The following is a 27,630-nucleotide window of genomic DNA, read 5'->3' as shown; positions in this document are numbered from 1 at the left end:
ACAACTATGCATAATTTTTCCACTTTACAATTATACCCTACTATGTGTTGGTCAATCACACAAAATCATTTTAAAATGCATGGGAACTTGTGGTGTGCAAGGATGCTAGGCACTGGACGAGATGTTACAAATTTTTCATTTGGAAAACCTTCTATGGTTTTCCAAACGTGTACTTCAATATCAGTTCGTCTACTGTATATTTATGTTATCATCAAATCCAAAATGACTGTTTTTTCAAAAATCATACATAGTCAAAAGCTCATTGCGAGTGCTCCTCAGAATAAAAAACAAATCACAAATTTCATAATATTTATCGTTTAATTGAAGAATTCATGTGATAAAATATTTACTTGTAAAGACTGGAAACTTGATGTGGTGCAGCAGCAGATGTGACGGTAACTGCCAAAACGGGCTTTGCCCTGTGATCAAAGGCGGGGTGTCACTACAGAGTTGTCTGCTGCTTATTCAGGAGGAACAAACGGCCTCATTAGGGGAGGACTAGAGCTAAAGAAAAGACATCAGAGGGAGGGGTGCACTTCTGTAAACCTCAACTAGACCCGCCCTCCCTGCAGGGGAAAATCTGTGTTTATATGACCAGGATAGGAGGACAAGGAGCAGAAGTGAGTTTAGGACTACTAATATATGTTGTCCTAATTAAATCTGGCACTAAAAATCCATTTGGCATTTCCTTAGAGGTCCTTCATAGCATTCTGAGAACATTAAATCGGATTACCTGATATGCAGCTACAGTACTGCATAGAGGAGCAATACCCTCAAATATTTGCTCTTCTTACACAGGAGGGTATAAATAACACTCACTGTTCTTGTTGAAATGTGTACTTTCTTACTGGTCTTCATCTGTAGAGCACTATGGGTGAAATGCAGGGACTCATTCAAAGATCGAACATTAGGAGAAGAATATTTAAAATGTGCATCATTTAAGAATCGATTGCCAGTCAGAACAGGTCGACTGCGCGTTCTTAAACCGCAAACAAGCTCCATCATGTCTCATGACACACACTAGCTGAAGATACTGTAACACTTTAATATTTGGATGTGGGTGGAAACAGCTGACAGTAATTTTCTGCAAGGGGAGTATACTGTGGCAAAGAGGGACAAAAAATACAGCAAAATTACAACCAAGTAAACATACTTGAAGACTTTTTTTTTTTTTTTTTTAAATTTAAGTACCAAACTCATCTTTCAATGCTTGTACCAAAATAACTGTACCACTTCACTCACATTTGATTAGTTGCCATTTTGTTACAATCAACTAAAAAAAACAACAAAAAAAACCAAACAAGACGGACATTCATAATTGCTCTTAAATAAAAAAAGAAATCTTGACATTTCACAAATAGATACAAGATTACATAATATTTCCTGTGAATAACAGCTGGTTAAAATAGTGCTTTTACAATATACACACCTTAGCTGGCATTTCGTCAGTACAAGCTGTTAAGTAGATGGATCTAAAATACATTATGTGCTCAAAGTTTACACATACAAACCTTCTGAATTCATTGGCACCCATAATAAAGATGTGTAAAAAGTCTTAAAAATGAATGCATCTTGTAATGGAGTAGCATGATGACATGCAAAAAAACCCCCCAAAAAAACTCAGCCTTTAATTTGAGAACATTTGATCAGTCTAAGAAAAAAAAACATTCAAGTAGTAATTATTTGGTTTATAAAAAAAATATTGTAAAATGTACCATTAGATTTACAAATAGTGAAACTGATTCATTTTCAATGTATATTTTACAAAAGTTAATCACGGCATTTGGAGACTTACTTAAACCTATGATAGTTATTAAAATAGCTTTGTAAAATAATACTAAAAATATTAAAAGAGGGAAATCCAATTTTTCCTGTGATATAACTGGTGTGAGACAGCAGCGAATTTCACTGAGGCACTCTAATTTGAGAAAAAGACAAGAGAACTTACAGTTCAAGTAAGCCAGATGTGTGTTGATATTTAGAAGACAGAAAAACAAAATAGTAATCAACCTAAATGTTACCGTAGAAACAGTCAGATCAATTTTAGATTTTATTAGCAGTGTGATCCACAGATCCTAAAAATCACAATGCTGAAGTTGGCTTTTGATTTTGGTAAAGGACAATTTCACAGTTTTTCTGACAAATTATAGCACCTATCTTTTAAAACTCTGTAACTCATTGTAAACCAAGAGTGCATTTTATTATGCTAAACATAGTTTCTGGAAAGCAGCTGGTAATCTTTGATACCTTATGCAATATGTAAAAATGTCAATCTGCTGGCCCTGTGGCATCAAAAACCACAAAAATTTGAAATTATTGATCTAAAAGTCTCTAAAAGGTAATAAGATGAAACTGCTCTTTATTTTACTTTCTGGATGAACATTTAAATAAGGGTTCTGTCACCGACAGAAAAAATACGAACGATAAAAAAAGACGACTGAAGCCTAAATTTCCATGTGGCAAATCAAAGATAAATGTATACAAGACTAATTTTTGAGACAATCTGAGGTTTCGGCTTTTAGATAATAAAACAACTCTGGAAACTTAATTTCCAGAGATGTTTCCAGATTTTTCTTTCTTATCCACGTCAAAAATATATACATCTACGCTTTTCAATACTGTGAAGAAAGTGTTTATCTTGTCACACACACTGTAAGTAAGATGGTAAGAAGTATATCCAAAGCAAACTTTTGTGAAAATTTCAGAGCAGAGTTATGCTCCTGAAATTCAAATGAATATATTTTTAAGGCTTTGTGCAGGTCTTTATTAGAGGTGCTAATAAATGTTGAAGGTGCTTTAAAAACTGAACTGTGGTGATGATTTCTGTAGTACCATTAAAATAATTCAAGTGCTTTGAAGCAAGATGAAGACAGTCCCTTGTACAAAAAGACAAAAAAAACTGTTAAAGAATATAATTAGGCAAGTGTGTTTTGTCATTTAAACACATAAGTACTTCAAAGTTTGTGAAAGCTGACATCTTAATAAAATGAAAGGAACGCGTACCGAAGTGGCATCAAACCCACTGTTAACTTTCATTAGGATCTTAATGAAAATGCACGAAACTTCTATAAAATCCTCTCACAGACGCAGTCAGAAACATTTCACAATTACACAATAATAAACATTTTCGAATAAATACAATATCATTTGTACAAAACCTGTTGCTGTGGACCCTAAAGTTTATAGAAAGGTCAAAATGTACTATGAAACTTTAAAGCTCAAATGAAAAACTATTTTTTCCTTCGCAGTGACTATTTCCAACCTTTCAAATGTCAAGCCCAGTCTCAGTTTCATCAATTTTCTCTTTTTCTGCTAGAAACCCTTTCACAGGAACATCTAGTGAGAATGCACGGTGGAGGTGGCGCAAACTTGACAGAAGAAGGCCTAGAAATATGCCATTTGATGCTTCAGTAAAATATGACGGTTATCTAGAAGCTTGAAAAACTAGCTGGTGCAGAGAAGCCATACAAATAATCACATAATACAGTTAGTGAATGACTTTTATGCAAGTTATATGGCACTAGATCAATATCTTTTTTTTTCTCTGTTGACCAGAATATGTTGCCATTATTTTTAACAACCCAGAGATTTTAAGGCCTACCAGTACCGATGTCTCGCTCTGGTTGATTAATAACGTTCACATATGATAAGCTGTACCTAAGCTGCAAAGAAGATGTACACTTGATAAGGAAACTTTGAGAAGCAATTTGCATCAAAGGCATCCTAAACAGCTGCTTCAAAGTGCTACTTGTAAGATGCGACGCTGAGGCAGTCAGCTCAAAGACGGGACATTTCCCGACTGAGACCCAGCTCTCCCACGCTTTCGTAGTCAGGCTCTGGCTTGCCGTTCCCGGCTCCGTGATTGTCATCAGAGCTAGTAGTCTTTGGGATGCGGATTGATTCGTAGCCGGGATCTGAGCTGTCCATTGGGGGCTCTTCGCCCGCCTGGGGCTCGTCAGGTTGAGCGTAGATGTCATGAACCGTGGCGTAGAGGTCGCTGGAGGACGAGTTCGGGACAATACCTTTGATCTCTGCGATGCTGCTGTAGTCGTGCTCTTTGTCGTCCTCGCTAAAAGCCTTGTTGCAGTTCGTCTTATTAACAGTAGAGTACAGCGGTGACTGAAACAAGGAAAAAGGAAAAGGAACATTAAAGACATGACAATATGAGACTTGATATATGGTTCAAGAACCTGAGACAAGACAAGACTAAGGTTTAAGAAATGTTTTCTGGACAAACTACTTTTTTTTACAATCTAACTTTCAAAAATCATAAACTGTCCTTGAAACGATCTGTAAATAAGTGCACATTTGACTAGCTCATAAACAGTTGTTTTTAAGCTAATCTAATACTATGGTAGTCCCAAGTGAAAAATGTCCAAATTTTTTTGGTCTAGAAATAAAAATAGGGTTTAATGAATGAGAAAGTGTGTTTTAAAACAAGGATCCCAACCTACCTGGGGTAAATTGATATGGTACTGGAGAACTCTTTGAGACTTCAATCAATCTGAGAATTTCAGATTTTGAACTAGAGACGATCAAATGCTGTTCAGACTGATTTAATCATTAGCACTTCAGATGTTGGTGGATTACTAGTCAAATATTTAGATAGCGCTGCTGTCTTGGATCAGGAAATATGCAGGTTTGGGAATAAGCGAGTTGCACACACTTACTTCATTGTCTGATTGTGGGTGGTCTTCAAATTCCAGTGGAGGAGACAGAGAATTTAACTGTGGAGAAATACAAAGAAACAGATTCAGACGTGGGAGCAAAGGTATGAAAGGAACAGCCACCCCAAAGAGTCATTTAGTAACATTTTAAGGGCTGTGCTCTTAAAATGAAGGTGTTGGTCATTGCACTTCCTTGCCATTTTGTGCTTTGGTAGCTTCAATGTTTGGAACAAATATGTTTTCATAATAGACTGTGGTAAAGCTAAAACTTGTGATACTGACTTTTGTTAAGACAAAAAAGTTTTCAGACTACTCTTCTGGAACATAAAAGTTTTACGTCCAACGTCTGTGGGGGTAAAAATATGTTTTTGGTACAGATTCTTTTCTTGATGCACCTAAACGTTTTTGGAACAAGGTTTTCATACCCAACTTTTGAAACATACCAGCTTTCCACAAGCAAAAGTTTTTCATTTGATAAGTAGTAATCTCACACTGGGTGATTCATACCGAGTATGAGTCAATTTGTACACACATGAAAGTTTTGTACTTCTTTGATTTAAGTAATCAATAATCTGCTAACAGTATACTGCAGAAAAAAGTATACTTTTATATACAGGATATATAAATTGATCTAGCGGAATCTTATTATTTTCTTCTTTAGTTGAGCCAAATGCTTAACACACAGTTATGAAACAATTTGTTTACAGCTACAAAATGAAAGTAGGTAGAGCTTTAACGCCAATGTGGTCACAAAATAAGGGCACGATCTGCTGAAAGGGAGAATTGATCCACAACCTCCTTAGAAAGGATAAAAAGTAGCCGACTGCAACACAAAAAGCCATTCCCAACAACTTTGAAGGAACACAATTAAGGAAGAGTTGCACTTCTTATTGAGCTGTATTAATAAAACATGCTATCAAGATATCGACCACTTCTGAAAAATGCATACTCTGGTAAAAAAAAAAAAAAAATCTGTATGAATGCCTTGGAACGCCGATCGATGGCGAAATTCTAAACTAACCCCTCTGGTGCGAGTCGAAAACATGTTCTGCATCTTCTGTGATACATTCGAAACTAATGTTGTATATAACCACCCATTCATTAAAAAAATATTGAGTTAAAGTCAATAGGGAGTGACAGGGAAAGGGATGCTTTTTCTGCACGCCCTCTGTCCATTTTGTCTTTTGATCGATGAGGTAGCCATTAATCAACAAAACCCATCAGACAAAGCACTTCAGGAGAACTAACAAGGATCTCGATACAACCACCGGCATTCCCTAAGTAGCTTACATCATGCGGAAAGAAAAACAAAAACAGTGCTTTTTGTGTGGATACGCAAGTTAGGTCCTCGGTTGGAGTTCCCCAGGTTAAAGCTGATGGATGCGGAGGTGCAGCCCTTTGTTTTAGTTATGTCCACCTCTTTGTTCGGACCACACTCCAACACACAGGATACAACCTGCGCAGAGTTCATCCATCAAACTGTCCAACCCAGCTGTATGTCTTGGTGTCTTCACATGTGTTTCTTCCCCGGAGCGTGAAAATCAATATGACTACTTTATGGATACCACGTATTTGGAGACATGATTACTTTTATAGATCCAACCTGAGCTCAACAACGCAGCAGACGCCTTTGTCATTTCACTTTAATTAGCCAGCCAATTAGGCAGAATGCCCCCTGGGGCGATATATTTGTAGAAAAACAAGGATGCAGGCGGCTCTTGGCCCAGTCAGTACAGCCTTCAAGTGGTGTCTCAGAGTGAAATAGTCCTCAAAACTTTATACTAATTAAAGTGGACATTTAATCTTGAAGTAAAATCTGGTTTGTACACAGACAACAAATGTATATATACATGCATATGTAGTAACTATTAAAGCACACAGAGAAGTTTGTCTTCCGTCAGCTCAAAATGAGACTAACACCTAATAGATAAATATTTTGGCGTCCAACAATAAAACGTGGCGTGCTTGTGTGCGTTGAAGTGAGAGCAGATTAGACGTATGCGTTGATGTTCCATGCATGTAGAATTAATAACATACAGGCCGTGCAGGAAAGGCTTTGCGGTAAGCCAATTACCACCACCTCATGTGATGGACGGCCCAGGTGTCAGCATGTCAGTCATGAGCGAAGCATTTGTTGACAGAAGCACGCATCAATCAGTTTGAGTGCATTAGGCTGAGCGTGTACGTGGTCACTCAGGAGGAAAGACCTAAGAAATCTAAGGTAATACAGAAAGGATAAATTACATCTCGCAACAAATACTTTTCCTATGTTAGAATGACTCCGTTTCGCGACAGGTCTACAGCAGTGCTGAATGATGAATAGATCACTGTTTTCCTGGACTGCATCCCAAATGTATAACCTGGCAGCCCACCAGCGGGGTCAAATTCATTTCCTGCCTCTCACATTACATGCCCACAGGCACCAAGCCTCTGCAAACATGTGCTGCTGTTGTATATGACAGTTCAATAAATGCTCACCTTTGCAGCTTTACAGAAACTGAAGCTGCTTGAGAGTTTTTCCCTGTTTGCACCAATCCTTACAGCAAATCCATTAGTGTGTGCAGTAAACAGCAAATATATATGGTATAGTGCACAGTTACTGGCACCTCTAGAAGAGATGCATAAAAAGTTAAATTCATCTTTTTACTGTAGCAGCACACATTTCTTGAAGAGTTAAGTAAAAAAGATCTACTTTGTTTATGTGAATTCATCTACTAGAGAAAAACAAAAGAATCTCATGCTATGAAATCTTAAAAAAAGAAGAAAAAAAATCACTTGTACAATAAAGCTGGGGCTCTTAGATCATTTGTATTCAGACAGTTTCTCTATATCACCCAGAATCCTCTCCTTTGCCCTCTTCTAATTGGCCATATTTTTTTCTTTTATCCGTATCTGAATGAATTACCCAATAAATACTCATTTCAGTTCAGTAGTACATCCATGTATTCAATTACAAAGGCTCAACGCATCACAGATCATCTGCTGTACTTAACAACTGCAATGAGGTGATATGCAGGGGGGGGGAATCTTTTGTTTCACATTGGCGCCATCTGGATTGCAGATCAGAGCAGAATTTTTCCATCAAGCGTCTCAAACTGCTGGCTGGCAAATCGGCTGCATCTATCTGCTGTTACGGAGATGTTGCTGCATCTGTTCTAACTATTTATTGTACTGACTGATGGCAAACTTAAGCAAATTGCTATTTACTTGCCATTTTCTTACTAATGAGGCCTAACTTTAATATGTCCTTTTGTCTTTCCAATTTTGAAGAGAAATCAAGAAGTCCTGGCTTACTAAATGTTTCTAATCCCTCTTATTAACAAAAAAAAATCTGACATATGTGTTTAAATATTGTTTTAGTAATATTGATTTTAATTGCTAGGAGAGTCAATAAATGTAGAACCGATAATTTAATAAAACAATTATTTCTGAACAGCACTGAATAAATGAACACAAATTAAAAGTTAGATTAAAAAATAAATAAATAAATTCAGAGCAAGATGACACTGCTGAATTAAAAACATACATTTATTCAAGGGCTTTTTGCTCATGTCTACCTGGAGCGCTGATAAATGAGGTTGGAACTGTAAGACAGCCCGTCTCTGTTCAACAAAGCAGCCACCTGATCAGAGGGCTTTTCTTAAGATATTTACATAAAAGACGTTTTCAGATGATTTGTGTGTCAGCATGTCTGTGTGTAAGAGGACTCAGACAGATAAGGAGTTTCTACGGCCCAGATCATCCATCATGAAGTCTGGGTAACTGAGAGCGACGGGGTCCGAGGAGCCGCTCACAAAGACACAAGAATACCCGGTTCTGACAAGACAAATGACAGTCAGCTCCTGGTCATATATGAGTGTAAACCACAGGGAGCGGTAAACATTCACTGTTAACCTTACATTAGCCCGAGGCGTCTATGCAGCAGAATATATGTAAACACACATGCTGTGCTATCTGCGTGTGAGATATTAGGGGAATGGGAGAAGCAAAACACATGTGGCTGTAGCCATTTGTTACTGGTCGGATGAAAGATAATATTTTTAGTTATGTGTGTGTATGTGTGTACTTGCTGTTGCCAGTATTTATAAGAATGGAAATATGCAGAAGCTTGCTAGATCAGGTGTTTATCACTGGTAAAGGAGAGGGATCATTTCCTGCCGTCTAATGATTAACACATTAACTTCCACACAATAATAAACAGACAAACAAGTTGGAAAAAATATCCGTAAAACAACTTATATGTCATATAAAAAGCTTAAGATAATGTGAATAGATGATGCAGTCATTAAGTGTTCTTTGAGCTCTAACCTAACACAGAATTAATAGACTGAATGCCTTTTTTCTAAGGACGTTAAGATATAAGAGCCAGTTTGCATTCTTTTCACTGCTGAATTCCTTTTAAAATGAATTTAAAAGGTATTCTATATGCAGAATAGGTCAATAGCATTTGACCTATTTGATCAAGGGGCAAACTGGCCAATGACAATTTTTACTTAAGGATACATCAAAGTACACACTCTGACAATAGTGCCCATTAGATTGAGAAAACAATAACAAATAAAGTTGCAAACAAATCACCAGCAACAAACTACTAAGCCGGATAAACGCATATGAAAATCTTGGTAAATGCATAATAAAAAAGATTACACAAATGGTTATAAAATGATTTTTTGAACCACACTGGGCAATATCTCTGAAAAAAACTGTGCTGCTACTGACAATAGAGAGTAGAGAGGCCACATAGGCAGCTGGGGGCAACAGAGGGGGAGCGATGACACATTTTAGATCTTCAGAGGAGGAATTAAATTAGATGACAGACTGCCATATACCTGATTACTGTGATGTTTCCCACCTCTCAGCAGGAGTCGAGGGAATGGGGGAAAAAAAACCCCACCAAAAAACCAGGTCTAACAAACAAGCTGCAAAATATCACTCCATCAAACAGTATGAGTGAAACTAACTGTATATACAGTAATGACTCTATGTAGGTTTAACATGAACTTCAGATATGCTGTAGTACATTTTTAACATGTTACAGAGGACTGTATTTCTGTTTCTCTCCACAACTTCAGAACATGGATGGATAGCAGAACGGGGGGGGGGCGGGGGTTATTTTCAGCTGCTTCAACATTTACACTTAAAAAAAAAAAATAAATAAATTGGAAGATTAAATTTAAGGTAAAAGTCTTGAAAACTGAGGGAACACCGGGGGCATAAATCAGATGTTTTATAATTTTTATGGAGAATAACATTTACACAGCATGGACTACACACTCATCAAAATAAACTAGATATATAATATAGATATACACATGAATTTTTTGCCCCCAAAAACAATGCTGGTGCAGGGTGGGTCTCTATTGTTTTCATAAGGCAAACCTTTAAAAGAAATCACCTTGTCTTTTTTATGAAACTTATCCCAAGTTCATTCAGTTCATGGTTGCACAGCAATGATCACTTTTGGTACTGATCTAGATGCAGGTTATGTTTCATTTCCATTGTTATGATGCCTTCTTGACAAGGTATTGTGTTTTTTTAGTTTCACAGCCAAAGCAGTAACAAATAAATGTAGCTTTACTTTGCAAACTGGTGAACCACATCATTCAGTTAAACAGGGGGAAGGGAAAGAAATGTGAACAAAGATGAAAGCAAACACATATAACTTCAGGGGAGAGTTTTTAAATTAGAAAAGTTGCCTCATCAAGCAGTTTTTCTGTGATGTTAATGTGATGTGTTGTTGGCATGCCAAAGGCAGCTTCCTGAGAGCAGCTCTACTTTGCTCCGCTCCTGACACTACAGCGATGTTTATCGGTTTTCACCTCTTCAATCATTCCCATCTCTTCACCATCACATCTCCCTCTTTCATACCTCCTCCTCTTTAGCGCCATTTTTTCCTTATCATTCCACCATCTTCACTACTTTTCACTCGTTGCTACAGAGGACTTCATCTGTATGCTGTCGCGTTTTCCTTCTCCACGTTTCTCGCTTTCTATCCTACCAACTCTCACCCCGAACCCTTGACTCTTTCTTCTTAATACCTTCCAATCCTTTCGGTGCCTTTCTGAGTAAATCTCGCCATCATCATCTCTATTTCATCTATCTTCTTCTGCTTTTCTAACTCCAGCTGCCGATTTTAGTCTTCTCTTCGACATCATCAAAGTTCTTTGTTTCACGCTTTGTGGCGCTGAAGATATAGGCTCACTGATGGTCATCCTGAAGGATACTGTTCTCAAAATAGTTGGAGTAATTTTTAAAAAAACTAAAAGTGCAAAGGTATTCACCCCCCTTGATTTATTTTTCATATTTTCTTAACCACCAACTAAACTTCAATAAATGCCAAGTTATGCATAACTACACTGTCAAAAGAAATTTATATATGGGTTGCAAATATGGAATCTGAAAGAAAACTGCATGCATTTGTGTTCAGGCCCCTTTCTATGATAAATAAAATCTACCCCAAACAATTGCTGTCAGAAGTCACACAAGTATAGAGGTCACCTTTAAAAACTCAAAAATATTTTAGATTTATGTGTTGGTTTATCCACCAGAAGGATTACAATCTTAAAATTCAGTCGGAGATTCAGTGGTTTGGATGAAATTATGGTGCAGTCTAAGGTTAGACATAAATTCAACCATGAGTCTGTGGCTAAACTTGAAAAAGATTGGTTATTGAAATTCTCACTGAATTTCAGGTAGTCTGTGAAAAATAGGCTAAATGAACCAAAAGATGTTTAAAAAGCATTGAGTGGATTAAATACAAATGCACGCCACAATTTTTCAGATTGATGTTTCCAAAAAAACAATGAACCCCACAAAATTATAATCTTCAAGTGTCATTCCATCACATAAAATCCTGAAAAAATACATTGGAGCTTGTAATGGTTTCTAATTTGACATAATATTTCAGGTGGCATTGATACTTTTGTAAGACTGCTTACAAAAGTGACATATTTCAGTTTTTACCTTTGCAATGTAAAATCATCTGTTGGTGTGCAACAAACTCCTCACCTCTCCATTGTCCAGCCCAGACCCTTCCACACCATTCATCACCGCTGGCTGGTTGTCGTTTTCGTCGAGAACCTTCTTCGGTACAGGCGGCGGCGGCTCCTCCTCTGGCTCCTCCGCAGGTTTGCGTGAGGGAATGGCGGCGTTATCGGAGCGCCTTTTGGCATCCAAGTCAGCGCTGTGTCGGCTCTTCTTTCGCAGGTCAACAGAGGCGTACTCGACCCCTTCACTCAGCGGCACCCGCTCTGGGGTGCAGGGGCTGGGGTGGCCGTTGACGAGGGCGGGAGGTTGAGGTGGAGGTTCATCGGGGCTCGGCTGGACGGTACCGTTGGCAAGGCAAGGCTGCACTGAGGTGTCTTTGATCTCCTTGACAGTCTCGTAGAGAGAGTCCTCAACGCTGACGTCGCGGGATGCCACCTCCATCTCCTTCACCACCTGGATACCACAGAGGCAGACTTGTCACTTTGCTGTGTGAGTTACAAAGCAACACACATTCTTCTGGGTTTCTCATCATTTAATTCGCCAGTACTGTCAAGAACATTCAACATCTGACATAATAGAGACACAACGGAAGGTGACTTTAAATGCCGACCTCATAAGTGCTGTCTCCTGAGGCTGGGGGTCTGTCCTCCATGGGGGCACTGCCAGGAGGGAGGCTGGGAAGCTCTCGGTCCTGATGGCACTTAGAGGACCTGAGCTCTGATTGGCTGGAGAGCAGCTCCTCGGACAACTGAGGGCTGGTGTCTTGTGTGTCTGAGAGGACTGTCGAAGGAAGAGACAGAGCCTACTTTTTTCTTCTGTTGCATGTTGAATTTATTTCCAATTTTGGTCACATTACAACATATTTCAACCTACAGCAATCAGGTGTAACATTATGATCCTTAAAGTGTGTGGTCCCCCTTTTACTGACAAAACAGGACCCCCCACTGAAACACCAAAAGGTGAGCTATTCTGTTAAGATTTTAGCAGTCAATCCTTAAACAGGGGTGTCAAACTATTTCCATTTTGGCCTCATATACAGCTACAGTGGGCTGGATTTAACCCTGCTGGCAATGAGTTTGTCACATGTTTTAAGTACTGTAAGCTACTAATAATAATGTATCTCTGCTTTGGTCATTCCCCCAAACTCTGAGCAGCTTCCCTATCCCTGCTGGAGAAAAGCATTCTCACAGCAAGAGGCATGTTTTAAAGCCCTAAATTTTAGTCTAATCTGACCAAAGCACTTTTCACACATTTACTGTTGCCAACATGGCTTGTGGAAAATTCCAGCGGAAGATCATGTTGGCTTTCTTTCTATAATTCAACAAGCTTTGCTATTCCTCCAAAACTGCCAGATTTGTGTAGTGCACAACAACAGATTATCCTACCTGAGCTGTGGATATCTGCAGCTCTGCCAGAGTTCTCTTTCCCTAGTCACTCAGTTAAGGTCAATGGTAATGTCTGGGTATGAAGTTTTGCCATTCTTTAGAGATATTAAAGAATCTCTAAAGAAACAAAACACACTTTTTAGATGTTTAATTATACAAAATTTCTAAGCATAGATAATTTTCCTTCTACCTGTAAGCTGTGATATACTCTTTCTTGAATTTATTATATACTTTGTTGTGTGTTGCTTTAATGTGAGAAGATTGGAAAAGGTTTAAGGGGTATTAACACTTTTACGACATTCCATAGATGTACCACTAAGCAACAGCATCCAGAAGTTGAAGCTGAAACATGATGGCTCACAGCTCTGAGGCTATATGTCTCTGCTTACTTGTACCGCTGGTTAGAGGACCGTTGTGAGAGCTGCTGACTGCTGCGTCAGTCACTGGACTGTCTGCTGATTGGCTGACCATCTCCTTCTCCGACACCTGCACAACAAAGGATGAGATGTTTGTCACTGCAGAGAGAGCTCACCTCGCTGCTGAGCAAAAATCAATCCGGGCTCGTCCCCATTAGGACAAAATGGTTGACTTTCACACGTCTGCACAATGCAGAATAAAGAGAAGCAGATTTCTATAAAGGTTCTCCAGCTTTCTGGATATTTCTCTCATATTTGCAGCACTAATTCATTTTTTCATGCTTCCCTGCTTCTTTATCTCTGCTTCTCTGAGCTATTCTGGTCACACTACTTTAAGTTCATTATCCAAACATTATTCATGCCTAATTAAGCATCCGTTTTTCTTGATTACCAAGAAAAGACTTCTATAGATAGTTAACATTTTCTGTTTGCATAAAAAACAAAGGAAAATTCAAACTTAATCAGGCGTGTTGCATGTATGGGACTTGCGTTATGATAAATCATCGGCATCTGGCATGTTTTAAAATAAACACGACAAAAACATCTCAGATGGACACATTTTCTTTCATGCTGTTCTTCTAAGATCTAAGATGTTTTCCATCTAAGATTGACTGTGTTAAGACAGCAACACTATGTCAAGGAGATTAGAAAAGTTCATCCAAGAAGGGTAAGCCACACAAAAATCTGTTGCCCTGCTTTACCAAACTTCCTTCCACAAAAACCTCAGTGACACTGAGCAATATCTCTGAAACTGTCAGTGTTGCACAAAGACGCTCCAGCAGCTGACATCCTGTTCTTGCACCTAAATATGAGCACCTTCCAGCAACATCATGCAAGCCTGTTAAAATCAACATCTCTATTTAGCCCTCATGAAAAGTTTGCCTCCACCATTTCCAACTCCAAATAACAGTTGCAGATAAGTACATCAATCATCACATGCGGTTTTTAAAACAGAGACGAGATTTGTTAACATGCAGTCTGCTCAAACTCTCTTGTTTCTGTAGTTCCTCCGTTAGAGTTCAGAAAATGTGAAAAAAATCACCAAAAGGTGTGAAGCTTGATGGTTCTTTGTTTAGGTTTTTTGTTTTCATTCTGTGTGTGTGAAAGAAGGAGGGTGTAAAAGAAGCTCTACATCCCCATCTAGTGGACATGCACTCTAACAGCTGCCGGTTTCAATGATGTAATGTTTTAACTGTTTTATAACCCCAATATTTTTCATGAGGTCTAGCCATTGCTTGTCCTCTTAAGACAAAAAAATATGATGACATTTTTAAAATGTTTTCTGTTATATCGTTAATAAAAGTTGTCCACAGTATTACGTAAAAAATGTCGCCATCATGTCAGGTTTTATTGGACCTCATCGTAATGGTCTGTTTCATTCCTTGTGTTTAAATGAAAGTCACAAGGAAAGAGAAATTGTCTTTCCTTGACAAAATTAAAGAGAAATTGTCCTTAGTGCAGTAACAGAGAACCTACAAATATATTAAGAGTGAGAGGCATAAGAGGGATTCAATGCAGAGATATTGCAGGTGACAGAGGAAAAGCGTGTCATGCTCACAGACAAAGACCCCCATTTACCCTGCCAGGCTTGACATGGTCTGTCATACAAATGGGCACCTCTTGTAACAATCTGGCAAGCTGCTGAATAATGTTTGTGCACAAGGTTGGGGTAAAGATATCAATCAAATACAAAAAGCACTCTGCTGGATGTTCTCACAGAGGACTGTATGCGACAGACTGATGCAGACGATAAAGCCACTGAATGACAGACAATAAGAGAGCGAGAGGACATAGTTCAGGCTGTGAAAACTGGAGATTTGTCAGATCCAATAGTGTTTTGATTACTGGGGTATGACTATTCATTTATTTGGTAATTAGTATCCAATAACTGTTAAAGAGAACGCCTCTTATTTATTAGTAGAGAAACAATTGCCCAACAATTGTCACCTTAATAAATACTCTATAATTCTTTTCAGTCTCACAGAATTGAGAGACTTTACAACAGTAAAGTAATCAATCTGGAAATGTCAGTGAAAGTTCACCCATGTTCTCTCTTCATACTGTAGAGATAGACATGATTGTAGAAATGTTTCACAATAATTTTGCCTTTAACTTTGATTTCATTTGTCTTTCTTCTTATTGAAGAAGTAAAGTATTCTTGTCTATTAAAGACAAACACAATAGGATGTACATCTTATTGTGTTTGTCTTTAGTAGCATCTCTTTCTCGGATAAAGATGAACTCGTGAAGTTATCACTACTATTATTTTCATCTTCCAATATCTTTTTCCTCCCATTGAAAGTAATCTTTGAGCATTGTTTACAAATTTAGCTGTGCTTCATATTGAAAGTACGCTAGTACGCTAATTATGCTTCCTCTCTTGATTTTTCCCACAGAAAGTATTCTTTGCCTTGCATTTAGCTGCGTTTTCCTCACTGAATGAAGCCCAGGCAAAGCAATCAATATTATGAACTATTTCTCTTTCCATAAAAAAACACCTGGTTCTTCATACGGTCTGCTTCTGCTGGTTGTTTTCAAATGCTAAATGGACCTACATGCTACCTCGAGACAGACTCACTGCAAAGACAACAATCAGCTGGACTTTCTCAGATAAATATTCTTTAATTTAATTAGGTTTTTTTTACCGGTTAGTTTTTTATATTCAACTGAATTTGACTTTGCTTTAATGAAGTTTGAATAGAACTGGGCTAATTATTTGCCAAGCATTACGATTAACTTACCAATGAGCACAAAATACCTTAGTTTATTCTAATATGTTAAGAATGAGCGGGGAAAAGAGAAACACTGTTGCAAGAACATAGATCATACTTAGATCATATTTGTACTAAAACGCAGTAAAAACCCTGTGATCCCACTTACTCCATTTACAAGGTTTTCTTGGTCTCCTGTAGTAGTTCCATTTATTACTTTCTTCTGCCTGAAAGAGAGAAGTATAAAAAAACAATAGAGGGATAAGTGCACCAGAGAAGTGTGAGTTTCATTGTTTTGACTATCACACATGATCAAATAACAGATTTGGTTCAAAAAGCTCCAGCCTCTAATGTGTACACAGCTATCCAGGAATGCAAGGACTTTGTCCTTCAGGTAAAAAAAATACACCCTCTTTGTTCACTTTGTAAGGTCCGCTGGTGCAATCTGATGCAATCCAGTGTAACGGACCTGCCAGGATTCTTTAAACAAAGCCTGTGGGCTTCTGTCTGACATGGAGGGGCTCTGAGAACAGACACAACAATGAATGTACCATGAAAGGAATATGGAAAACCAAAAAAACCTATATCACAATGAACTGGACCCATAGAAAAGGAAAATATAATAGACATGTTTGAGAGAAGTACAAAAATATAACATACAAGAAAGTACAGGTGTATCTCAATTCATCAGAATTTCAACAAAAAGTTGATTTTAGTAATTCTTTTATATTACTACTGAGCGTTTTTTTGTAAAAACAAAACATTGTATCAGTATTAAAACCCTCTTTTATTTCTTTGGTGTATTATTCACTAAATGTGGAGTTTTCACCACACTGTGCATGCTATGATTCTGCATAATATTTAATCTTCAATTTTTAACTGAATTAAAGGAATTAATTATTCACAATAATTTTCTGATTTATTCAGATGCACCTGTGAAGGTGTTCATTAGTGATGTGCTGCTATGATAGGGCTGAAACGATTCCTCGAGTGATTCGAGTACCTAGATTATTAAAATTTCTCGAGGAAAATGAATCTGCCTCGAAGCTTCGCTAAATTATATTTTATCATTTAGCGTACCGTGTTCCGGCCGGGTTATTACTTGCGTTGCGCAGAGCTCTCACTTCCGCCTGAGTTGTTGACGAAAGCTAAGTGTTAGATAGACTGAACATGATGGCCGGCTGCGCATTAGATGATTAACCTCAGCGTAGCTTTATGGACGAACCGTAAAATTTCTTTCATATCATCCTCGTCTCAACAAATGGGTGGCGGCACATAACTGGTAGATGTTTCTGTGTGTGACTAACGAAGGTGTCAAATCCCGTCGCTAACATGAACACAAAAGCTATAAATGGAACAGCAAGGTGAGAGTTCATCTATTAAATTGACTGAAGATGAATGCATAAATGAAAAGCTGGAGTACAGACATTTTTTTGTATTTGTGAGCCTGCCTCTTTATTATTAAATTGAATATAATTTCAGATTCTTGTGTAACATTTCTACAGGTTAACTTAGAAAGTGAGCTATTATTGTTACGAGTTAATTTTCTAAACTACAGAAAAGTTATTGTTAGGGAAGCTAAAATGTGAAAAACTGGACTGATGTTGATATGTGATAGTAATGCTGCTGTTATGTTAGATTTACCAATGGTTTATTTGATCTTTTTTTAATCAGATTACTCGATTAATCATAAGACTAATCGATAGATTACTCGATTACTAAAATATTTGTTTACAACAGCCCTATGCTACAATAAACAACAATTTGCTTCCAAAGGAGAGCAGTTGAAAGGTCACACTAAACTGCTAAAAAAAAAGGTATATATTCTTTGCAACAATACTAAAAGAGTTTGCAATATTGCTGGTTAAAAATAAATGTGATAATCTTTTAATATGTGAGTGTACGAAATATGCTTCCCGTGAACCTGTGACAAAGATTTGAACATCAGGCCTTGGTTAAAAGATGCAATTTAATCTAGCTAATCTAGTCAGATTAGCTAGATTAACTTCTAGCTAATCTGACTCATCTTGCAAACTTAGACATTTTTATAATTTTATCTTGCTTCCGTTTGAGGTTATCAAGCGCCATTTCTGGCCTTAGAGTCATATTCCTGAACAACAGGAAAAGTACAATAGGGGACTCATGTTGTGCGATGCGGCTCACCCCTGACAGCTGGCGCACAGCCCAAGCAGCACAGAGAGCAGCAACAAGCCGGTGACGATGCTGAGTGTGACGACCAACACCAGCTGCTCACTCTGCGGCCAGTACGCGGCGCCAGTGGCAGCTGCCGTCCCCGACCCAACAACTCCCGCCTCCGAAAGCCACCGCACTCCACTCAGCACCGGAGCCATGACACATCACACTGTGTGGGCAGAGGACATCGGACAGGTACCAGCTGGGAAAAGACAAGCAAAATACAGACACAGCTGAGTACAAGTTCAGCTGGAGCCAAGTTCAAAAATCCCTCCAAATTGTTCAAACTGTGATGATGTGTTGCTTTGACACCCAGAAAAGGTGAGAGTGAAAAGAGAGGGAAAAAAAAAACATTAATTTTATTCAAACAAGACCTAAGTTTTCTTATTGGAAATGAGACGAGCATCACCCAAAGATAAAAGAATGCAAAAGGAAAGTCAGTTCTAGAAAACAGCAACAGTTTCCATAGTAACCACCAGATGCTATCTTAATGTTGACCAAAGTTCAGAGACTTCTCTAAATGCTACTGGTATTCTTTTCCTCCCAACACCAAATAAATATCTTGAATTTAATTGTTGTCGATTTCTAAAATACTCTGTGCTAAATTATGTTACTGTAAAAAAAAAAAAAAAAAGAGAAAAAATTCTTACAGATTGTTACCAGAAGTGCCAGAAAGTGAAAAGCTTTTACAAGGTGTCAAGCACCTTGTAAAAGCTGAATCAAACACAGAGCTGTGAAAGATTGACCAAAATATCAAACTTTGAAGATCATTAACTTAAAACCCTGCCTGAAACATTGACTCAAGTAAACTAAATCAACCTTACAGCTGTTTGTTTTTCTCTGTTTTGGAGACTGGTAGCCAGAAAACTCCGGATTTTAAATTTTCTTATTTTAAATCGAGTTGTTAAGGTTAAGGGGCATTTTTAGCCACAGACTATACAAATGTGGATATTTATAACACCAGAACCGTATGGGAAATTTACTACAATACACATAATTTTACTAAGATTTGAGTGTGGTTATGTGGTTCATTTAACAAAAATACTTACAAAGATTATTTAGACAAGACCACAACATCACATTATAAATTTGATCAAAATAAAAACATTTTTATGTCTTTCTTTGAAAGTGACCTTTTTTTTTTGGGCTGAACCCCTCAGCTCACTTCAACTGCATGTTATATCTGGATATGACCAGCAGGTGGCAGGCCAGAGCAGAGAGCGGCTGCAGTGCAGTCTGCTGCAGTGACCCCCCTCTATACAGAGCCTCCACAGGCAGCATGCGGGCTCTGCGCACAGCATCAGAAAGCTCCTCACGTCTCTGTCTAACAGCTAAAGTTAGGCTTCACTGAACTGATGGAACCCCCTGATGTTATCACAGATGATTCATGGGTGATGTGGAAAGTGCGGAGGGGGGGGGGCACAGCTGGGAGAGGTGGTGGAAAATGTGTGAGCCTCAAGAAATGTCAAACAAATATATGTGGAGAGGGCTGGTATGCAGCCCAGAGAGAGTGTGCTTTGCGGGTTCCCAAGGGTGCAGAGATACAAAGGAGGCTGATGAGCAAGGATTGCACAAAGTCAGGAGTGTTTAGAGTCTGCATATTTGCCTGCTTAGGCATTTCTATTCAATAACCTGAATAGAATGGCTGAATGGCTGTCCGAAGACAGCCACATGTTTTCCTTGCAACATCTCGGATGTTGCAAGAAAAACTGTAGAAATCCAGCTCTTTATTTTGCATGAGCCAAACTCCAGCCAGACAGTGTGTACAGAATGAACGCATGTTGTTCCAGGACTGAACAACTTCTTTGTCTCTCTGGCTGTCTTATGCTAATGTGTCCTGGGAGCGTAGGAGCTGTGGACTCAGTTCTACCAGGCGAGAAAGTTTTGTGTGTGTCTTGGGTTGAGCTGCAGAAGTCAAATTAAATTTCTTCCACAAAGGACGTTGAGGAGAGATTTCTGTTTTGGTTACAGGAGTTGAGTTTCTCTTGATACAAACACACCGGGATTTCTGTGCGAGTGCCTGTTGAGGAGGAGAAAACAGCCTTACCTCGACACTGTGGATGATTAGTCAGGGATGGCCTCGCCTGGAAGACAGCAGATAAAAATTAGAAGGATGTAGGGGAAGGTTATTACCTCAGGGAGTGGGGATTGGCTTTTTGTGGGAGAGAGTATCAGTGACTGTAGAGAGGAAAGCCATGTAAGTCGGGGGGTAATGAGGGAATTTGTGAGCAAATTCAGAACAGGCTGGCTAAAAGCTCTGGTTCGCACACACAGGTGCATCTCTGAAACATGATTTTCTTTCAGTAATTCCATATGAAATGGGAAATTTAGATACATATTTATTACACACAGGTAATTCTTTCCCGCTGTGAATTTTGATAATCATAGCTTACAACCAACAGGAATTCAAAACCAACTTTTCTTTGCATAAGACACACAAAAAAAGGGTTTTAATACAGAAATGTTATGACAATGTTATGACCTACAAAATCTTGTGGGAGAATGCTGACAGAGAGTAATATAGACACCCTTTAGTCAAATTTTAATCGAGAGTGATTAATGACCCTAATCATTTTAATTTCCGGTGTATTACCGCCCCTCCCCCCTTCCGGTGTCAAGTTACCCATCCCCCATTTCACCCCATCTATTATGACATCTGAGTTTTAAGAATAATGCAATTAAAGAATGAAAAACATGAGTTTTAAGAGTAATATAATATGTGTTAGATAATCTAGAATAATATACAATATAATATATTTAAATAGATTTGGGATGTTGTAGTTACCTCTAGTTTAAGCAGAATATCTTCCTGAGACGTGAAGCGGGAGTTACGGTCCTGTTTTGAGGCGGGGGGACAGAAATCCCTCAGGATAGTTCTCCTGACCTCTGGGTCAACACACATGGCGAACAAGGAAAATGTATGTCTCAGAAAAAAAACAACACATTTTTCAAACCGTTGGCATTTCTCAGCTCTCAGGATTTGCGCGGGAGAGGGCATAAGACTAGACAGGGGCTGACATCGTCCCAACCATGGGCGTGTCCCCACCCGATTGGCATATTAGCCTTTTGATTCCCTCCCAGTGAGGCGGTGCTTCACAAAGCAAACTGTGTGTCAAATGGTTGATCTGCCTGATGGCTGTTTCAGAAGATGAGGAAACACGGTGACTGAGTTTTAGACAGTACTGGTTTTAGACAGTACTTTTTGTTGTAGCTGCTCATGTAGCTTTTTTTTTTTACTAGATGGCAGTCCTAAAAGTACATGTCTTTAAAATATGAATAAATACGTACAATTCCATAGTTATTTGATCCAGCGGTTATAGAAGTTTGGTAATAATGCAATTCTGGCATTGTGCTTTCTTAATGTAAGTATTTCTGCTACTGGACAAAAAAATAGTGTTAAAAGAGGATTTAGAAAGAAAAATGCAAAGATGATATTTGTATTTACTGAGTGCAAGGCTGTGACTAGTTATCAGGACAGAATGAGAACTGAAAAACTGTTGGGTCCACATGACCAAGGAGGGAACCGGTCATCTGCTCCAACAATTTATTAGTCTTTAGGAAATATTTTTGGACACAAGGAGCAGGAACATAACAATATCAGATGTATTGTTCATCCTTATATCAGTGATTCAAAGCTATTTTTAATTTTGCATCATCTTAAAGATGGAAAGAGTCAATTATTTTTTCACCCATAGACAAGTGTAATGTGTTTATTACAAGTAGGATTAACCAAGCTGAAGGAAAGCAGAGAGAAAAGAGAAATAAATATTCATTGATACAGAACAAGAATTTTATGTTGTGTAAGATATTTAAGAAAATAATACTGAAGCTGTGAACTCATGAATTTCTTTATATGGTTGTTATCTCTAAACTACGTTTACTTTTTATGTTGAACACCAGACATCTTTTCCACAGTTTTTTCACTTAGTTCCACGACTGCAGTGGATTTTGTAGTCAATGTTAAAATCCAGCGCAGAATCTGAAGCGATGGAGGAAATTTACGTCAATATGGAACCTGTTGGACAAACTGCATCTAATCACACAGGTAAGAATGAAGTTACAGAGAAATCTAGTATGTATGTTATTCAATTTTTTGCTAATGTTAAGGTTTTTGTTAAGGTTGGAGCAGCTCCAAAGAGAGGCTCGGCCTCGGTGTGGTCGTATGCTTGGGAATCCTGAATGTTTTAATTCTGGCTGAACTCATAGGCCTCAGTGTACACAGTGAGTCTTCTTCTAGTCATCTTACAGATGTAAAATGAGTAAATGTTATGTTTCTGTTTTTTCTACTGATCACATAGCGAGGGTTTAAAAAAAGAATAAAGCTTGGTGACTCAAAGTGTTGCAGAGAGGTGAAACATTACACCATGTTACATGAGTTTGATTCATTCTCAGTAATGGTTGCATCTGCAGCCGTTTAGCGTGTCTTTAATATCTCCTCTTTTTCAAACTATTTACCAAACAATTTATTTTTCAGTGTTACCTCAGTTTAAATTCTACAGGTGTAACCAAAATCATGAAACTATTTTATAAGTCTTAGTTGAAAATAGATGCCACTTCTTTTTTTTCTGCAAACATGTTTGTTGACTTGTTTTTTTTTGTTTTTTCCCAGCTCATGACATGACAGCAGATTTTTCTGACATCGGCAACATGCTGACCGAACAGAACAGCAAGTTTCTCTCCATGAACTCTAACTTCACTGAAACGGCTCCACGAGCTGAAGAGACTTTAAGGTTTGTCAAAACTTTAAAAAATTTGTATCTCTTTAAAAACTGAATTCTACACTGAATTGTAAAGTATAAATAATACCTTTCCTTTTTGGTTTAAATGAGTATAATGTAAATGAACAACTTTTATTGAATTTATTAAGTGCTCTATCATTTTCGTGTGCTAAAGAACAACAATGTAAAGCAAACTAAACTTTGATTCTTTTCTCCTTACAGGACAGACAAACATCAGTTGTTCCTGTTAATCCAGGGGCTGCAGAGGAAGAGCAGATCCAGTAGTGATGGATGATTAGGATCTGTGTTCACTGTGATATTATTCATCAATAATAATATAGCTTATTAGTATGCTGTTACATAAAACCGTAAAGATAAATTGTACACTTCCAACTGACTTATAAAGCAACAATTTTACCCGTTGTACTCTGTGTTTTTCTTTCTTGTTAAAACTGACACGATAAACAAACGTTGGGGGATGGTTTTGTGCGCAGGATCGGTTTAGCATGATGCTCTCTGATTGTGTCTTGATGTGACTTTTACTCGAGACTTTATGGAACTCCAGTTGTGTCCGGTAATAATGGATTAAGCTCTATCTTGGTAGATTTTTATATTTCCAATTATTTACTATCATTTGTAATAAAGTAACGTCAACACCACAGATTCAGCTGTGAGGAGTTTGTTCTAGTCATCTTAAAGATGGCAAGAGTCAATGTCCTGTTGATTCTGAGTAACTGAATAATTAACCGAATGACATTTTATTAATTTCAGAGTTCAATCAGCGTTTTGTAGTGATCCTAGTCTAAGAAAGAAAGAAACAAAGGTAGAAAGCAGCAAATGTTCATGTTGGTTCCACAGACTTACCTGAAAATATGGATCAAATCAGTCATTACAGGGTAAAAGTAATTTGAAGAGGGAGAAGCGTATAAACAAGTCAAGTCAATGACAAGTCAACGACATGATGCAATCTGCATTTTGAACTTTGATAACTTTTTTTTTTACTGACTTAAATAATACATTTAAATTGCTGCGTTGTTTGATAAGTAGAATAGAAGTGACTTTTTTGTAAATGGTTTTGAGATTACCTATTGTAAATTAACGTTTTATAAATCAACTGAATCGAATTAAGAAATTTGCCCGACTGACTGGACTGGAGAGAAATGATGAACAATGTTTTATGCTTTTCGTGGAAAACTAAGAAATTAAAACAGAAATTTTCCAATTGCATTTTACTACATACCGTTGCCTGGTGTCTGAGCAGGTAAAAGGTCATCCCAAGCAATAAGAAGAAGCTGTTGTCAAAATCATGATCTTAAATTTTATTTACAAAGAGATGAGTCATAATATTCTGTACCACATAATTCACTGCTTACAAATACTAAAAAGTCCTGTTTTGGAAAAATGTTTCATGTTTTTGCAGTTTGTTCAAATGTATGATTTCAACAGCAAGTGCTAAATCATATCCTGTTTTGTATTTTTATGTATGTCGTAATAGAGAGGATGCCGGGGCAGTGTGCTGTCCTGACACGATAAACGTTTCATCTACTATCTGGTCAACATACCAGTCAATTATACTGCATAGGACCAAGAGTTGTTTTGTTATTCAATCTGGTTCCTGTATCTTTCCTATTATGTGTCTCAAATCACAAAGAAAAAAGGCAACCAACACAGGGCAGACTTTTCACTGTGATGGAGATATTTGTCTCTTTAAAGACACCTTTGACCATTACAGCTGGTCCAGGCCACATCCAATTCTGAGAGAGGAGACACGAGGCAAACATTTAATTATTCCCAGTAAGAAGAAGAAGATTGAATAACAAAACAACTCTTGGTCCTATGCAGTATAATTGACTGGTATGTTGACCAGATAGTAGATGAAACATTTATCGTGTCAGGACAGCACACTGCCCCGGCATCCTCTCTATTACGACATACATAAAAATACAAAACAGGATATGATTTAGCACTTGCTGTTGAAATCATACATTTGAACAAACTGCAAAAACATGAAACATTTTTCCAAAACAGGACTTTTTAGTATTTGTAAGCAGTGAATTATGTGGTACAGAATATTATGACTCATCTCTTTGTAAATAAAATTTAAGATCATGATTTTGACAACAGCTTCTTCTTATTGCTTGGGATGACCTTTTACCTGCTCAGACACCAGGCAACGGTATGTAGTAAAATGCAATTGGAAAATTTCTGTTTTAATTTCTTAGTTTTCCACGAAAAGCATAAAACATTGTTCATCATTTCTCTCCAGTCCAGTCAGTCGGGCAAATTTCTTAATTCGATTCAGTTGATTTATAAAACGTTAATTTACAATAGGTAATCTCAAAACCATTTACAAAAAAGTCACTTCTATTCTACTTATCAAACAACGCAGCAATTTAAATATATTATTTAAGTCAGTAAAAAAAAAAGTTATCAAAGTTCAAAATGCAGATTGCATCATGTCATTGACTTGTCATTGACTTGACTTGTTTATACGCTTCTCCCTCTTCAAATTACTTTTACCCTGTAATGACTGATTTGATCCATATTTTCAGGTAAGTCTGTGGAACCAACATGAACATTTGCTGCTTTCTATCTTTGTTTCTTTCTTTCTTAGACTAGGATCACTACAAAACGCTGATTGAACTCTGAAATTAATAAAATGTCATTCGGTTAATTATTCAGTTACTCAGAATCAACAGGACATTGACTCTTGCCATCTTTAAGATGACTAGAACAAACTCCTCACAGCTGAATCTGTGGTGTTGACGTTACTTTATTACAAATGATAGTAAATAATTGGAAATATAAAAATCTACCAAGATAGAGCTTAATCCGTTATTACCGGACACAACTGGAGTTCCATAAAGTCTCGTAGTAAAAGTCACATCAAGACACAATCAGAGAGCATCATGCTAAACCGATCCTGCGCACAAAACCATCCCCCAACGTTTGTTTATCGTGTCAGTTTTAACAAGAAAGAAAAACACAGAGTACAACGGGTAAAATTGTTGCTTTATAAGTCAGTTGGAAGTGTACAATTTATCTTTACGGTTTTATGTAACAGCATACTAATAAGCTACATTATTATTGATGAATAATATCACAGTGAACACAGATCCTAATCATCCATCACTACTGGATCTGCTCTTCCTCTGCAGCCCCTGGATTAACAGGAACAACTGATGTTTGTCTGTCCTGTAAGGAGAAAAGAATCAAAGTTTAGTTTGCTTTACATTGTTGTTCTTTAGCACACGAAAATGATAGAGCACTTAATAAATTCAATAAAAGTTGTTCATTTACATTATACTCATTTAAACCAAAAAGGAAAGGTATTATTTATACTTTACAATTCAGTGTAGAATTCAGTTTTTAAAGAGATACAAATTTTTTAAAGTTTTGACAAACCTTAAAGTCTCTTCAGCTCGTGGAGCCGTTTCAGTGAAGTTAGAGTTCATGGAGAGAAAGTTGCTGTTCTGTTCAGTCAGCATGTTGCCGATGTCAGAAAAATCTGCTGTCATGTTATGAGCTGGGAAAAAATCAACAAACATGTTTGCAGAAAAAAAGAAGTGGCATCTATTTTCAACTAAGACTTATAAAATAGTTTCATGATTTTGGTTACACCTGTAGAATTTAAACTGAGGTAACACTGAAAAATAAATTGTTTGGTAAATAGTTTGAAAAAGAGGAGATATTAAAGACACGCTAAACGGCTGCAGATGCAACCATTACTGAGAATGAATCAAACTCATGTAACATGGTGTAATGTTTCACCTCTCTGCAACACTTTGAGTCACCAAGCTTTATTCTTTTTTTAAACCCTCGCTATGTGATCAGTAGAAAAAACAGAAACATAACATTTACTCATTTTACATCTGTAAGATGACTAGAAGAAGACTCACTGTGTACACTGAGGCCTATGAGTTCAGCCAGAATTAAAACATTCAGGATTCCCGACCACACCGAGGCCGAGCCTCTCTTTGGAGCTGCTCCAACCTTAACAAAAACCTTAACATTAGCAAAAAATTGAATAACATACATACTAGATTTCTCTGTAACTTCATTCTTACCTGTGTGATTAGATGCAGTTTGTCCAACAGGTTCCATATTGACGTAAATTTCCTCCATCGCTTCAGATTCTGCGCTGGATTTTAACATTGACTACAAAATCCACTGCAGTCGTGGAACTAAGTGAAAAAACTGTGGAAAAGATGTCTGGTGTTCAACATAAAAAGTAAACGTAGTTTAGAGATAACAACCATATAAAGAAATTCATGAGTTCACAGCTTCAGTATTATTTTCTTAAATATCTTACACAACATAAAATTCTTGTTCTGTATCAATGAATATTTATTTCTCTTTTCTCTCTGCTTTCCTTCAACTTGGTTAATCCGATTAAAATTTGACTAAAGGGTGTCTATATTACTCTCTGCTGACTCGACAACCTCCGCAAGAACAGTAAAGTCATAGCTAAAGGTGGCTGATCATATTAATGGAAAGTTAAATGGGAAAAAAAATTACTTCATAAAAAGTGCACAAAGCAGATGGCGCACATT

General features: G+C 37.5%; 1 protein-coding gene across 4 annotated transcripts in view; it reads right to left on the bottom strand.

The window, feature by feature from the left end:
• Window positions 1–1,025: 1,025 nt before the first annotated feature.
• The window catches only part of pag1 (phosphoprotein membrane anchor with glycosphingolipid microdomains 1), a 65,699-nt gene continuing 39,094 nt past the window's right edge, over window positions 1,026–27,630 (bottom strand). For 3 of the 4 annotated variants that reach the window (XM_044138290.1, XM_044138291.1, XM_044138289.1), the window contains 8 exons: window positions 20,407–20,443; window positions 18,330–18,561; window positions 16,336–16,393; window positions 13,429–13,525; window positions 12,265–12,434; window positions 11,676–12,107; window positions 4,671–4,727; window positions 1,026–4,119 (listed from right to left, as the gene is read on the bottom strand). In XM_044138290.1, the coding sequence (XP_043994225.1) occupies window positions 3,778–4,119; window positions 4,671–4,727; window positions 11,676–12,107; window positions 12,265–12,434; window positions 13,429–13,525; window positions 16,336–16,393; window positions 18,330–18,517 (1,344 nt within the window). In that variant the 5' untranslated portion in view covers window positions 18,518–18,561; window positions 20,407–20,443 and the 3' untranslated portion in view covers window positions 1,026–3,777. Of the gene's footprint in view, window positions 4,120–4,670; window positions 4,728–11,675; window positions 12,108–12,264; window positions 12,435–13,428; window positions 13,526–16,335; window positions 16,394–18,329; window positions 18,562–20,406; window positions 20,444–21,144; window positions 21,265–27,630 lie in introns of those variants that run through there. The other variant, XM_044138292.1, reaches the window with a different exon arrangement.

Source organism: Gambusia affinis, linkage group LG14 (genome assembly GCF_019740435.1).
Source record: "Gambusia affinis linkage group LG14, SWU_Gaff_1.0, whole genome shotgun sequence".
In the NCBI taxonomy this organism is placed as follows: Eukaryota; Metazoa; Chordata; class Actinopteri; order Cyprinodontiformes; family Poeciliidae; genus Gambusia; species Gambusia affinis.
This window is presented reverse-complemented; position numbering and strand designations above follow the sequence as displayed.